At 47.5% G+C, this 13849-nt stretch overlaps 2 protein-coding genes across 5 annotated transcripts; one reads left to right on the plus strand and one right to left on the minus strand.

Moving 5' to 3' along the window:
* The first annotated feature begins 7779 nt into the window (after window positions 1-7779).
* Window positions 7780-9900, plus strand: LOC136502001 (uncharacterized). Of its 4 annotated transcripts, none has more exons than XR_010770393.1 (3): window positions 7781-9287; window positions 9564-9614; window positions 9683-9900. XR_010770393.1 is itself a non-coding variant. In XM_066497494.1 (2 exons), the coding sequence occupies exon 1, from the start codon at window positions 8046-8048 to the stop codon at window positions 9042-9044; it is 999 nt and encodes a 332-aa protein (XP_066353591.1). In that variant the 5' UTR covers window positions 7780-8045; the 3' UTR covers window positions 9045-9081; window positions 9683-9900. The 4 variants fall into 4 exon arrangements, 1 of the variants encoding a protein (XP_066353591.1); XR_010770395.1 differs by having other exon boundaries at window positions 7781-9160; window positions 9241-9287; window positions 9564-9900; XM_066497494.1 differs by lacking the exon at window positions 9564-9614 and having other exon boundaries at window positions 7780-9081.
* Window positions 9901-12057: 2157 nt separating this feature from the next.
* LOC136502036 (methionine aminopeptidase 1B, chloroplastic-like) lies at window positions 12058-13646 on the minus strand. The gene is made up of 7 exons (XM_066497519.1): window positions 13476-13646; window positions 13295-13339; window positions 13096-13167; window positions 12926-12999; window positions 12600-12694; window positions 12465-12512; window positions 12058-12383 (listed from the first exon to the last, which is right to left on the minus strand). The coding sequence occupies exons 1-7, from the start codon at window positions 13644-13646 to the stop codon at window positions 12196-12198; spliced, it is 693 nt and encodes a 230-aa protein (XP_066353616.1). The 3' UTR covers window positions 12058-12195.
* Between the last annotated feature and the right edge of the window lie 203 nt (window positions 13647-13849).

The raw sequence follows: 13849 nt of genomic DNA on the forward strand, positions 1-13849 counted from the left end.
TACCGCCTACAGTTTATGGTAATGCCTAGGCAAGGCATTGATGCTATTCTTGGAATGAACTAGTTGCGAGTATATGGGGTAGTCTTGGATTTGAAACGCAAAAGTGTCGAGTTACCGCTTTCTTCTTCTGAGGATAAGATGTCCTTGCTTGTACCCTCAGATCCAGTCTTACCTGTTGCTACTCATGCTGAAGCCTCTCCTGATCTTACCCCCACCCCTATGGTATGTGAGTTCCCAGATATTTTTCCTGAAGATCTTCCTGGGTTGCCACCAGACAAAGAGGTGGAATTCTTCATTGAGCTAGAGCTTGGTACTGCTCCTATCTCCCGATGCCCGTACCGCATGGCTCCAAGGGAATTGGCTGAGATGAAGAAGCAGCTGGAAGAGTTGATGGAAAAAGGTTTCATCTGTCCTAGTTCTTCACCATGGGGTTGCCTAGCCATTTTTGTGAAGAAGAAGGATGGTACTCTGCGGATGTGTGTGGATTACCGCCCTCTTAATGCGGTAATAGTTAGGAATAAGTATCCTTTGCCTCGCATAGATACTTTGTTCAATCAGCTAACTGGTGCTAAGGTGTTCTAAAAAAATTGACCTCCGGTCAGGCTATCATCAGATCAAGATCAGACCACATGATATACCAAAGATAGCCTTTTCTACTAGGTATGGGCTATATGAGTACCTAGTGATGTCTTTTGGTCTCACCAATGCTCCTGCCTTCTTCATGTACCTGATGAATTCAATCTTTATGCCGGAGCTGGACAAGTTTGTGATAGTGTTCATCGACGATATCCTGATATATTCCAAGAATGATGAAGAGCATGCCCAACACCTTCGAATAGTACTAGCTTGACTAAGGGAGCACAAGCTGTATGCTAAATTTAGCAAGTGTGAATTTTGGTTAGATCGAGTGTAGTTTTTGGGGCATGTGTTGACACCTGACGGAGTTTCGTTAGATCCTAGCAAGGTGCAAGATGTGTTGGATTAGAAGTCTCCCAAGTCTATGCATCAGATTCATTAGTTCCTTGATCTCACGGGGTACCATCGGTGTTTCATCCTAGATTTCTCCAAGATAGCCCAGCCAATGACCAAGTTGCTCCAAAAAGAAGCTAAGTTTGATTGGAGCCTAGCCTGTGAAAAAGCCTTCCAAGCTCTGAAGACATTTCTGACCACTGCTCATGTGTTGGCCCAACCAGATATTGACCGACCCTTTAATGTATATTGTGATGCCTCGAAGATGGGGCTGGGGTGTGTGCCTATGCAAGATGGGCGTGTGATAGCTTATGCTTCACGCCAACTGAAAAAGCACGAGGTGAATTACCCCACTCATGACTTAGAGCTGGCTGCTATGGTCCACGCTCTAAAGATTTGGAGGCACTATCTGTTGGGCAATAAGGTGCATATTTTTACAGTTCACAAGAGCCTCAAGTATATTTTCACTTAGTCTGAACTAAATATGAGGCAAAGGAGATGGTTAGAATTGATAAAGGATTATAACTTGGAAGTCTATTATCACCCAGGAAAGGCCAATGTAGTGGCTGATGCTTTGAGCCAAAAGTCACACCAGGGTGAGGAAACCCCCTTGTCTCTCAACCACTCAGAGGTGTTGGCTCACATTGCATTGACCTCGGAATTGCTAGAGCAGATTATTTGGGAGCAAAAGGAAGACCCCAAAGAAATTCCCCACATCAGAAAATTGATTGCCGAAGGGCGTGGCCCTCACTTTAGTATTGATGAGCATGGTGTAGTGAGATACAAGGATAGACTGGTGGTTCCATCCAGTGAGGAGCTAAGAAGAAAGATTCTGAGTGAAGCCCATCATTCAAAGTTGTCTATTCATCCGGGCAGCAACAAGATGTATCATGATCTGTGCCACTTGTACAGGTGGTCCAACATGAAGCAGGACATCACCTGGCACATCGCAGAGTGCGACACTTGTGGTAGAGTTAAGGTAGATCATATGCGTACCCTAGGATATTTGCAGCCCTTGCCCATTCTTGTTTGGAAGTGGGAAGATATCTCCATGGACTTTGTGGTGGGTTTGCCCTACACAACCAAGGGCTATAACTCTATCTGGGTCATTGTGGATCGCCTCACCAAGTCAGCTCATTTCCTCCTAGTGAATTCTAAATATTCTGCCAGATAGTATGCCGAGTTGTACTTGGATCAGATTGTGACTCTACACGGAGTTCCCCTCACTATCATCTCTGATAGGGGATCAGTTTTTGTCTCTCGCTTCTGGGAGCAACTCCAGGAGTGTCTTAGAACTAGTCTCCTCCGCAGTTTAGCCTATCACCCCTAGACTGATGGCCAAACTAAAAGGGTGAACCAAGTGCTCGAAGACATGTTGAGAGCTCATGCCATTTCTTTTCCTGAGAAGTGGGATGGATGCCTGAAGTTAGCTGAATTTTCTTACAATAATAGCTACTAAGAGAGCATTCGCATGGCACCATTTGAAGCTCTATATGGAAAGAAATGCCAGATGCCACTTAATTGGGTTGAAGTGGGAGACCGTGGATACTTTAGGCCAGAATTCATCAAGGAGGCTCGAGAGCAAGTCGTCCTTATTCAGAGTCATTTCAAGGCAGCTCAGAGCCGACAGAAAGCCTATACGGACAAGCGAAGAAGACCCTTGGAGTTTGAAGTTAGGGATTGTGTGTACCTTAAGGTGTCTCCTACGAGAGGGGTGCATCGGTTTGGTATCCATGGCAAGCTAGCTCCCTGATATGTGGGTCAATACAAAGTCTTGAAGCAGTGTAGCCTAGTTGCTTACTATCTATAGCTTTCCGATATTTTATCTGTGGTACACAATGTGTTCCATGTATCGTAATTGAAGAAATGTTTGTGGGTTTTGGATGAAGCTGTGGAAATTGAAATGCTTCCCCTCCAGCCAGATTTGACTTATGTTGAGCACCCTGTCAGAATCCTAGATGAGAAGGAAAGAGTGATGAGGAACAGTGTCGTAAAGTTCTACAAAGTGCAATGGCAAAACCATTAAGAGGATGAGGCCACGTGGGAACAAGAGAGTTACCTATTGAAGCATTACCCCCACCTCCTCTCTGGTTCTGATAGTTAATTGCTTGATCGAAATGTATTCCTATCTCCTTCTCACACTAGGCACATGAAATCTCAGATCAAGATTTTATTTTAGGGGGGTAGATTTGTAACACCCTCGGTGCTACATTGTACAGTTTTTGCTAAAACACTGCATGGGCATCATACTTGTGTGTAAATGTCTATAATATAGAGTATAAATCAATATATGGAACTTGAAACGTTCATTTGAAACATGAAATGGATGTTACATTGCATGTCACATTGTATTACTTAGGGTTCTAAATGAATTTTTATTGAATAGAAATACCATGGAACACATATGCGGAACTTTAGAAAAGTTTGTAGCACGAACTTCGTAGGCGATGATGAAATACGTGCGGTCAAGATCGGCGTCATCACAAGCATCACGCATCGCTGCCCAGACCACACCGCTATTGCCGCGCCTTGCGTGCGACCCGTGCACCCACGCGCACACGCTGGGGTCCCGCGGGCCTAGCTGCTCTGCCGCCTCCATCGTGTCCTCCTGAGTCCACTGCTTGCTGTCACGTCGAGCTGTACCCCGGTCGCATTGCGATTACGTCCAGCGCTGCCGCGCGGCTACTGCTTCCGTTGATGTTTTGGCCGCACGTGTGTGGGCTTGTCCTCGCTTTCACGTTTGCACGTGAGGCCACACCAAGTTTTTCATCACGTCATCTGGAAGGTCGCCGGCCGGCCGAGCCGCGCCAAGCCCAAACCACTGAGCTGGCCCATCCTTGTTACCGCGCATGTTTGGAGGACGGATGAGAGTACAGCTTCGTGCCTAACCCGCCACTATTGTGGTAGTATGATGTTAGGGCGTCGATTCAAGTTTTCGCCATCACCAGCTGCCATAAGTTCCGACCAGCGTCGCCCAAGCAATTGGCCTTACACACTCCATATCTTTCCAATTAACCATGCACACATCGAGCTCGGGTAGTTAGCTTCCTCTTAGAGTCGTCCCGAAGAGCGTCGTCATGCAGTGAGGTTGTGGGAGGCGTTCTCCTTGTGGCTCCAAGCGACCTCCAGCACGAGCTCGACGAGGTCAGCCGGCTCATCCGCACCCTCGCGCCCTTCTACGCTGAGCCAGTAGCAGCGCCGCAAACAGCACTCCGGCGTGCTCTGTTCACCGACAACCACCACCGCATCGCGCTCGCGCAAGCTAGCAGCCGGTGGTGCAAGCAAGCAGCCGGTGATGCGTGCCTTTGCTCTTAGCTTGTTGACATCATCCTGGCATCATCCTTGCGTCACATCCAATATAGGGCCGCTTTCTTGTATGACAATAAATCTATGAATACATTAGAAATACGCCCACTGCTCTGTTAGCTTGCGTCCGCGCCGCCACTAGGCCAACCGCGTCCGCGTGTCCGCACTGGGCCGCTCGTGTCCGCTCTTGCCGCGCTAGGCCGCTCACGTCCGTGGCGCCGCGCTGGGCCGCTCGCGTCCGTGGCGCCGCGCTGGGCCGCTCGCGTCCGTGGCGCCGCGCTGGGCCGCTCGCATCCGTGGCGCGCGCGCTGGGCCATGTGTGCCGTCCGTGTGGGCCATCAGCCTCCCCTGTGGCCGTGCCCGGCCCGTCCGCCCACGTTGGGTCGCTGCCTGCTCTCACCTGGGCCGGCCGTGTGCCGCTCCCACTTGGGCCGGTCATGTGCAGGTCGCTCACGCGTGAGCCCCGCCTTGCTGGGCTGAGCCGCGTCGCGAGTTGGGCCGCACAGTAGGATATGATTTCCAATTTTCCAGTGAATTACAAATGTTTATTCAATATAGTTTTTAATTACACTTTGATAAATTATAGTAAATCTTGTAGATGTCCAAAAATAGTGAAACCAAGTTTGTTAGGTTCACAAAAGGCCATATATCTGTTAGTGTAGTTAGTTTATAGTTAGCTATGATAGCGATGGGCTCATAAATCCAAACTAGAGAGCTTAGTATTATGTAGATTAATATTTATCGGTATTTTTGTGGGAAATTGGTGATAGCTATAGTTATGAAAATTTTACAGTAGGCTCACTAGATCATTATGTACTTGCTGTAAATTTTGTAGCCCTAGAGTAAGTTGATAAATAGAGTAGCTATTATCCTTATTTTATCATATATAGATTAAATCGGTATTAGGAGTAAGAATACATGTAGTTGCTATAATAACGTATGCCATACTTCATACTTGTTATTAGTAACAATAGATAACTTAGTACCTTAGTCGGTAGCACTAGCTTAGTAGTTAGATGGATATACTTTTGTTTTAAGAGTTGCTGTTGCTATATTACTAAGTATTGCATCATCATTTCATGTAGATCATGAGTTGGTAGAGTTCGTGCTCATCGACGAACAGGAGTACGAGAAAGTTATTGAGGAGTACAAGGAGGAGATCCTCGTACAGGAAGGAGCCCTAGAGTCTTTTGATGCTGACCTTGCTGGCCCGTCGCCTGCCCAAGGCAAGCCCCGATGCATAACCCCTATTTTATGATCACTGAATATATATATATATATATATATATATATATATATATATATATATATATGATGTGCATTTAAGTTACAGGCATTTTATGGAAACTATATGCATAAATATATCTACCCATGAGTCCTACTAGTATAGGTCGAGTAGTTGTTATGCTTAGAATATCGGTAGCGTGAGTAACCTACCGTTACTCGCAAATAGGTGATAAATATGATCACTCATGATAAAATGGTGGAAAGGAAAATGGTGACCGGCCCTATATGGTTTGGGTACTGGTGGGTGTAAAGGGTTGTGTCCTGTGGCCAACAGGGCATAGTTCGGTTATACTTTTTTCCTGTCTGTGTCAATTAAGGACTGGTCGTTGCAATGGACGCTAGGCAAGTCATAGATCTATTGTCCCGAGCACATACTTGGGTATGGGCGCAGGGAAGACTTGTTGCTCTCTTGTCGTGGATCCGGCTCTTTCCGGACCGACTGATTGGAGGAGGAGATGGTGGAGGTCCTTGCACTGCACTGAGTCCGGGACTTAGGAGTGGGGGCTTGGAGTCCAAGTTTGAACGGGGACCTGAACACCCAGGACAGGAGGGTGATGGGTTAGTTCTGCTTGTGCCTAGGGTACAAGCGGGGCGTGTGTTTTTGGGGCACCCAGCTGGGCACATTGGTTCGCGAATCGCCGCCGAGTCGGTACGGCTTGTCTTAACTCTAGCATCGTAGTAAGAACTGCAAGATGAAAGATGATAAATAAACACACCGCTGTTTATTATTCTGTACTCTGACATTTGGTAATGTAATAATGTACTTTTTTTTAAGAAACTCTGATGTATGAAATGAACTGGTATTATAACTCGTTCTCATTATTGGATCCTTAGGAAAAATGTGGATCTTTCAGGTTCTCCCTTGGGGTGTGCCCGGCGGATACCGCCCGCTGTAGCTTGCTTTCAGGGTGCTTAGTGTCTGGTGGAAGGCGAGCACCTCCATAAGCGTATTATTTCGGGCGGTTCTGCCACAGAAGTAGGTGGAGCTTGGCTGGGAGGGAGGCGGGCGGCGCTCGTCGGATCTGCGTGGAGGGAGGGAGGTCGACGGCGATATGGGACCAACGACAACGGCGAGGCGGGGAGGGAGGCGGGTTGTTGGAGAAGAAAGGTTTTGGGTAGACGACCTATTTACTATGCAGAGCTCAAATCCAGGTATAGGTCGCTGATTTAGGTATCGACTGTTGGAGCTAGGCTAAGGAACCAGTTCAGCTTGAGTCCATGTACATGTATACTGGTTGGGACATTAACCGTGTCTCGGTTGAACTGGATATCTCGGGTTCGATCCCGATGGAGCTGCGTTCGGTTGAGGAGCTGTGTGGATTTAGATCGAACACTAGAGGGAATATACCATCAGATGACAGTTCGAATGGTCCCTCCGATTCGAGGGGACGAGCTCGACTCACATCCACGCGCGTTCTACTCCAGGCGACTAGTCAGCGTGGGTGCTCAGGGAGGTGGCGACGACGCGGGCGCTCGGGGCGGTGGTGGCGGGCGCGAGCGAGCTCAAGGGCATAGGTTGGGCGCGGAGCAAGGCAGCGCAGGGCAGGGCGCGACGGCCGGATGTGCGGGGCGAGCTTCGGCCCCTGGCCATGGTGGTGCGCGACGAGATCTGAACGAGCCGTGGCGCGGGACAAGCTGGCGGCAGCACGAGTCCAGCCTGGGCCGTGGGAGGTGGTGGCAGCGCGGGATGGGCAGCGATGCTCTATTGGAAGGTTGGTGGAAGAAGATGAAAGGTTGGCTAATAGCTAGATCCCATATCTAACAACTGCTCACGGTGTCTAGAATGACATCATTCCAACCCATCTAATCCCACACACCAAACGCTCCAATCCCCTGACCAAACGCGAGGTTGATTTAACCCAACACGAAAAACTGGAATGGGCCCAACTCATCCCACATGGCGTCGAAACTAAACACACGGTACGATTTCTATTTTGGACCGAGTGAGTGCACGTACTTCCTCCTTTCCAAAATTCCATCTGTCCTAAATAATGTTAAAACCTTGTTTTCTAAGTAATTAAATGATTTAAAAAATTTAACCACATATATAATTGGTAATATTTATAAGGTGTAACAAGCACTACTTATAAAATATTATGTAATAAATCTATTTAAAGATATAAATAAATAAAAATATTATTTTATAAATTCAGTTAAATTTGAGATTATTTAAAGCATCGAGAAGTGTAATCTCTATTATTTTTTATTTACGGATGAGGTAACACTTATATATATACACAGAGTTATGTAGGCCAAATTGAGGGTTTTACATGTGTATCATTAAAAAAGATCGTTCTTGCTTACCAGCTACTAAAAAGTTCGAACGCAATTAGATACCGTCCACCTAATTTTTTCTTCATCCAAGCCATTCCGTCTCCATCCTATTTGGTTTTCACAAGCCTTAATACGTGGGGACATACTAGGAAAATTATCCAAAATACCCTTCTCTTTTAACTCTATCATCCCCTTTCTCTCTCTGCGCGATGGGGCCAAGCAGTCAGCGGCTCCGGCACCTTCTTCCTCCTCAAGCTGACGCCACCTCCCTTTCCGTCCACGGCGAGACGGCATCGAGCCGGCATCCCAGCCCACCGCGCGCCCTATCTCTCGAACCCGACAGAGATCAGCACGCCCCGCCATGTCCGCGCCCTCACTCCGCCTCACCTTCCTTCTTCCCCCTTCATTTTTTTCTTCTTGCGAAATCTCCGGCCACCATTCCTTCCATGGCCGCCCTGGCCGAGCCCTCCCCGCAGGCCTCTGCCTCTATAAAGACCGCGAGAGCTCTGCGTGTGTGCGATGTTGTCGCCTTGCCACTCCCCATGGCCTCCATCCCGCTCCAGCGCCCACACTCGCCGCTGCCGCCATTGTCGAGCTCGTCGATCTCCGCACACAGCTCGGCGGCGGGGTCGCCGGCTGCTGGGATCCGCGAGATTCTCCTCGTGCGAGACGCCGGGGAGCAGGAACGGGAGAGCTCGGCGCCAAGTTCATGGCGGCCGGAGCTGGGCCAGTTCGACGGGTGGGAGAGCTCCGGGGAGGAGCAACGGGAGCGCTGGGGCTGGTGCCACCGCAGCCGCCACGGAACCCAAGGGCGCCGCCGACGACACTGTGGTCGCCACCGGCCGCTGTATCCGCCTCTGGCCTGTCGGGACATGCCGGTCGCCGCCGCTGCCGAGGTCACTGTCGACACCTCCACCAGCAGCGCCAGCACGCACAGCGGTAAACGTCTCTCTCTCGGTCACCAGCAGGATGTTGCCGATGGCCATGAGCTTGGTGTCGAGGCGGACTTCGCCTTCTGCTCCTCGGCTTCCATGGCTGTCTGCGGACCACGGCCGTCGCGGACCATGTTCAAGGACGGGGTGGCCCCGGACGCGGTCGTGCTAAACATGGCCATCGCGGCGTGCGCGCAGGCAGGGCGCTGGAGAGGATGGCACGGGAGGACAGAGTGCGGCCAGATGGCGGCAATGCTCGGGGCGCTGTCCGCGTGAGGCACGCCGGGAACGTCGTGATATGGGAGGTGGCCAGGTGGGTGCTCCGGCTGCTTGCCAACCAGATGGCTGCTCGCAATAATGTATCAACGTAACGAAGAAAGCTGATACTTTATGTATGTGCCGTTTATAATTGGGAAATTTGGACATTTCAATGTTATTTGGCCTGCTCAGATATTCGATTTGACACTCCTAGATCTTCGGTTTGATGCCAAAACACTGGGCCAGGGAGTGGCATAAGAGGTAAATGAAACTTTCCGCTCGCTTCTCTAGCCCGAAGGCGTTTAAGTCTTTTCGCAGCTCCACCAGCCACTGATAGTATACAGGTAAAACCCTCGGCCAAGCGATTTCTACCGTTGCGGGGGCACCTTTTCGATCTCAATATTAACGTGCCGTGAATGACGGCACAAATTAATTTAGAGCCAGCACTATTTTGGATTTATTTGGTACATTTTCTGTTTATCCTCTTGTATATACTCCTATGTATGATCTGATTTATGTCCTGGTCATATTTTGTAGTACGGGCTTTTTCCTTTTGGTGCCGAGTCTGGGCAAACATAATACTAACTGGTAATAGGCTCTGAATTCCTAAGATGGTGCCCATGTGTGCTTAATGATTTGCACTGTTGTTTCCTCAGTGCTGCTGGGCAGATCTGTGGACGCTCGAGGAGGAGCCCGTTACTGGGTTTTGATCGCAGATCGTGGGCCGCGGGGGAAGAGGATGAAAACGATTGAGGCTGATGATAGAGACATTTCGTAGTTCATACTTCATAGTAGTAGTAGAGATTCATGTACTTCTGAATCTTCTCTTTTCAAGTAACATTATTCTGAATGTAGATTGTTGACGGCAATGATAGAGTAGACTAATATAATGTTTGATTCACCATTAAAAGTGGCTAATGATTATCTTATAACTAATAGGACTTGTCTCAAATATCTTTGGTTGTAAATTGTAATACACATACACTAATTGAAGTGGTGTATACTGTCTGTACTGTGAAAGTCACTTCTGTTATTTTCTTACACTTGAATGGCTACATGCCCATCTAATAAATCCCTAAAGATAAATGGATTTTTCAGTATCTGTTTGCCCATAACAACGCAGATCTATACCTAATAATAATAAAGAGGTAAAATTTTCAGCCATTTTTTTGTCCGTCTCACTCTAACTATCGATTAATGGAGAGTTTCTTTTATCCGGACTTGTATATATAACCCGTGCTCATATAAGTTAGAATAGCTCGCGTCTAAACCAATATGGAGTAGGAATCCTAATGTAAATAGATTTCTAGGATCCTGAGTACTATAAATATAATTCTACTATATATATTTAATAATAAAGAGGTAAAATTTCTGGTTTTCTTTTTGGTATGGCCTCTCTTAACTAAATTCGTAAATATAGAAACTATCACGGTTCGTATCCGATATTGTATTTGTTTTGGAAACTGACAGCTGAGCAATGTCGTATCGTATCCGAACGTGACTTGCTCATGCCAACTCAAACCGTATTTCTGTCTATAAAATACTACACCGAAGCCAATAAAATTCCTAGATTGATTTCTTTTTTCTTCTATACGTTCTTAATAGATCAGCATATACCCTGCCAACCTATATATATATATATATATATATATATAAGTAAAAAACGAATATGAAAATATTAGAATAGACACTCATAGGGGCGGATCCAACGGTGGGGCGGGGGGCTCAAGCCCCCTACACATATCGAAACAGTGGAACCTCCTGTGGAGTTTTCATAGGGCCCTCATAAGTTTTTAGACAAAATTCTATAATATAGAGAGTTGAGACTTAAGATCTAGCAACAGTATTATTCAGTACTCTAAAATATTTCATGATCCGCCCTGGACACTCATGCTCTCCGACTCCGACTCCCACTCCCACTCGGCAATAGCAAGGCCGAAGCCTTTCCAGCCCATGACCTGCAGCTTGGCTCACGCAGGACGCGGCTTGACACTCATGTTTGACGGAACCGGCCATCAGGAGCGTCCGTTCTGATCTAATCTAGGCACGAGGACAAGGGCCTGCCGTGGCAGTGCGACGGAATTCTGCTCTCCATCAATGCATCACCATCAGCCCAAGATTTGGAGCAGCGCTGCGATGGAGTCGTGACGGAGCGCGATGCCCGCGCTAGTCGAGATCCCCAAGTTCGTGCTTTCCCAGGAGCACCAGGAGCACCAGGAGCGCTGCGAATCGGTGCTTTCCCAGGATGCACCATGGGGAGGGGTTGCTCGCGCGTATGGCCGCGCCGCCGTCGGTGGCCACCATGACCGTGCGTTGGAACACGCAGGGCCTGCCGCTGAGGCGCTTTCGGGAGGATGCTGCCGCCGGTCGGGGAAGGAGTCGCCGACGCCGATGGGCAAGGAATCGCCGACATGGGGAAGGAGTCACGCACCGACGCCGTTTTCTTTTCTTTTCTTTTCTGCTTGTTCTTATACAAAAATATAAACAAATAATAAATATATAATATTACAGTTCTTTAAACCTTAGCTTTCATTTGCATCACTAAGCTATCGTTGGAGTTTTGGTTTTGTTAGAACCTGATGAGGCAATGGCCCAAGTAATCAAACCATCAGCAGAAAACTTAAATAACCTATTACCTAATTTAATCTAGATAAATGTGTTCCAAACCTATACACATGTATGTGTCTCGAACTTATACACACAACAGTGCAATCCGTGACAGGGTCTGGAACTCGATATTTTGACTCTACCAACATATGTATATTATGAAAATTAAAGGTATGTTATATTTACGAGTAAATATTTATGTGCCTTGCAACAGAAGAAGAAAAAACTATCGGAGTTAGTATTTTAATTCGATAGAGACTTAATAAGACATTGTAATTGTATACCAATATTAATTTATATTATGGATGTTATGGCCAGCATACGTTTAATTATACCAGCTTTTAAATTTTATGAAAAGGATAAAACATAAATACATATATAACATTCCAGTCCTCATCTTGATGTCTTTTGTTATCTCGTTGCAACGTACGGGCATGTTTGCTAGTTCAATCTAGTAAAATAAAATTGTCAAAAGATACCACTGCGTCCGCATGGCTGCAGCCTGCAGGTCCGTCACCAGCGGAGCGCCCCTCCAAGCTCATGTGATGCTACGGAGACCCAGTTAGGATCTCGGCGCCGTCGCTGGTGACCAGCACGGTGTGCTCGAACTGCGCGCTGAGGCTGCCGTCCACCGCCACAGCCGTCCAGCCGTCGTCCCACACCACGCACTGCGTGCTCCCCATCGACAGGGTTGGCTCTGCATTGCATTGCATGGAGTCGGTGGCCATTCGGTGATCAGTAAACAATTCCCTGAACGATAAATCGATGATAAAAGATCGTGGGAGGAGAGGAGAGAGAGAGAGAGAGAGAGGTCTTGGGACGGACGCTTACCGATGGTGAATGTCTGGCCTGCGACCATCAACCCTGGCTCGTAATCGTCTGTCACAGGGATGTGTCTTCAGGCCGCGCTTGACTGAATTAAATTAACCACAGTGATCAGAAAACGGTATGTGTTTAATTACTTACAGGTGTGCCATATGATGGGTTCGCAATGGAATATCCTCCCAATGCCGTGCCCAACAAAGGGGTCGATGCCATAGCCATATTTCTCTGCGTGCTCACTGAAACAACCAATGCAGAGTCTCAATCGCCGACAAGACCAGGTTCATCGCAATAAAAAGTTCAACAGTAAAATACGGTAAATATGTTCTTAGCAATCAAAGTTCTATTCAGATGATTATATATATATATATATATATATATATATATATATATATATATATATATATCTGGGTGTCAAGGAAGCATCAGAAGATTCATGCTCACATATGTTCGATAAGAGAGATCAAGACCTTATTCTCTGTTCCTTGAAACTAGCACCATGCTTGCAGGCTGATGTGCCGCGCATCATGCACTCTTCAGTGACCTAGTACAGACCAGAAAAGATTTATGTTAAGGAAGTAGTCAGATAGAAAGCAGAAATGCAGAATCACACCTTCCATGCTCAACAAAAGAATCACACCTTCACAAGTTGCTTAGTAGCGTCATCGACTTCTCCACACAGGTATGTTCTTGAGGTGTCCCCATGGTAGCCCTGGAGCAACAGCTCATGTCACTTTACGACGCCAACATTACTATATTGATTGATCGCATTAGAACAGAGCAACGATGAGAAAAAAATATGCGTCGGTTGCAGATGAAAAGAACAGCAGGTAGCACACATACGTTAAATAGACAGTAACATCAATGTTGATAATGTCTCCATCCTGCAAGGTCATTGGGAGGAAGCATAACTGTAACTGTTCAGCTCAAAATTTGCCTCTATGGTTTGACAAGAAATGCTTCTGACTAACTGGAGTACAATCAAAGCTAAACTTAGAAGAAGAAAAAAAGTGCCTCAACCTGTAGCTCGCGTGAGTCGGGGATACCGTGGCAGGTGCACTCGTTCACCGACGTGCACACGCTCTTCGGGAAGCCCCCGTATCCAAGTGGGGAGGGGTAAGCGCCGGCGTCGACGATCATCTGGTGCACGGCTCTGTCGATCTCATCCGTCGTCACAGAGGGCTGCAGCATGTGCAGTTGTCCACGGGTCACAAATTTCTCGACAGAAAGCGAACCAGATCTGCAGGACACGCGCTCACTACTCTTGGCTCCTCCAGAGCCCTGCACCTGTGCGGCACTTCAGTTCGACCGTGTCAGATTGCAGGTGTATGCTGTTACACACAGCAGTGCCTCTAAACTGTAGATCAGAGTAAGCATCTTACTTAGGGTTCCTC

This window comes from Miscanthus floridulus, chromosome 13, assembly GCF_019320115.1.
Source record: "Miscanthus floridulus cultivar M001 chromosome 13, ASM1932011v1, whole genome shotgun sequence".
Lineage (NCBI taxonomy): Eukaryota > Viridiplantae > Streptophyta > Magnoliopsida > Poales > Poaceae > Miscanthus > Miscanthus floridulus.

Excerpts from the sequence above, each read along its gene's own strand:
- LOC136502036 (XM_066497519.1), bottom strand. The coding sequence starts at position 13,646 with ATGCTGCAGCCCTCTGTGACGACGGATGAGATCGACAGAGCCGTGCAC. Across the intron at positions 13,340-13,475 it reads CCGACTCACGCGAGCTACAG|GATGGAGACATTATCAACAT; the intron begins GTTGAGGCACTT and ends ATGACCTTGCAG. Across the intron at positions 13,000-13,095 it reads CTACTAAGCAACTTGTGAAG|GTCACTGAAGAGTGCATGAT; the intron begins GTGTGATTCTTT and ends GGTCTGTACTAG.
- LOC136502001 (XM_066497494.1), top strand. The coding sequence starts at position 8,046 with ATGGGGCCAAGCAGTCAGCGGCTCCGGCACCTTCTTCCTCCTCAAGCT.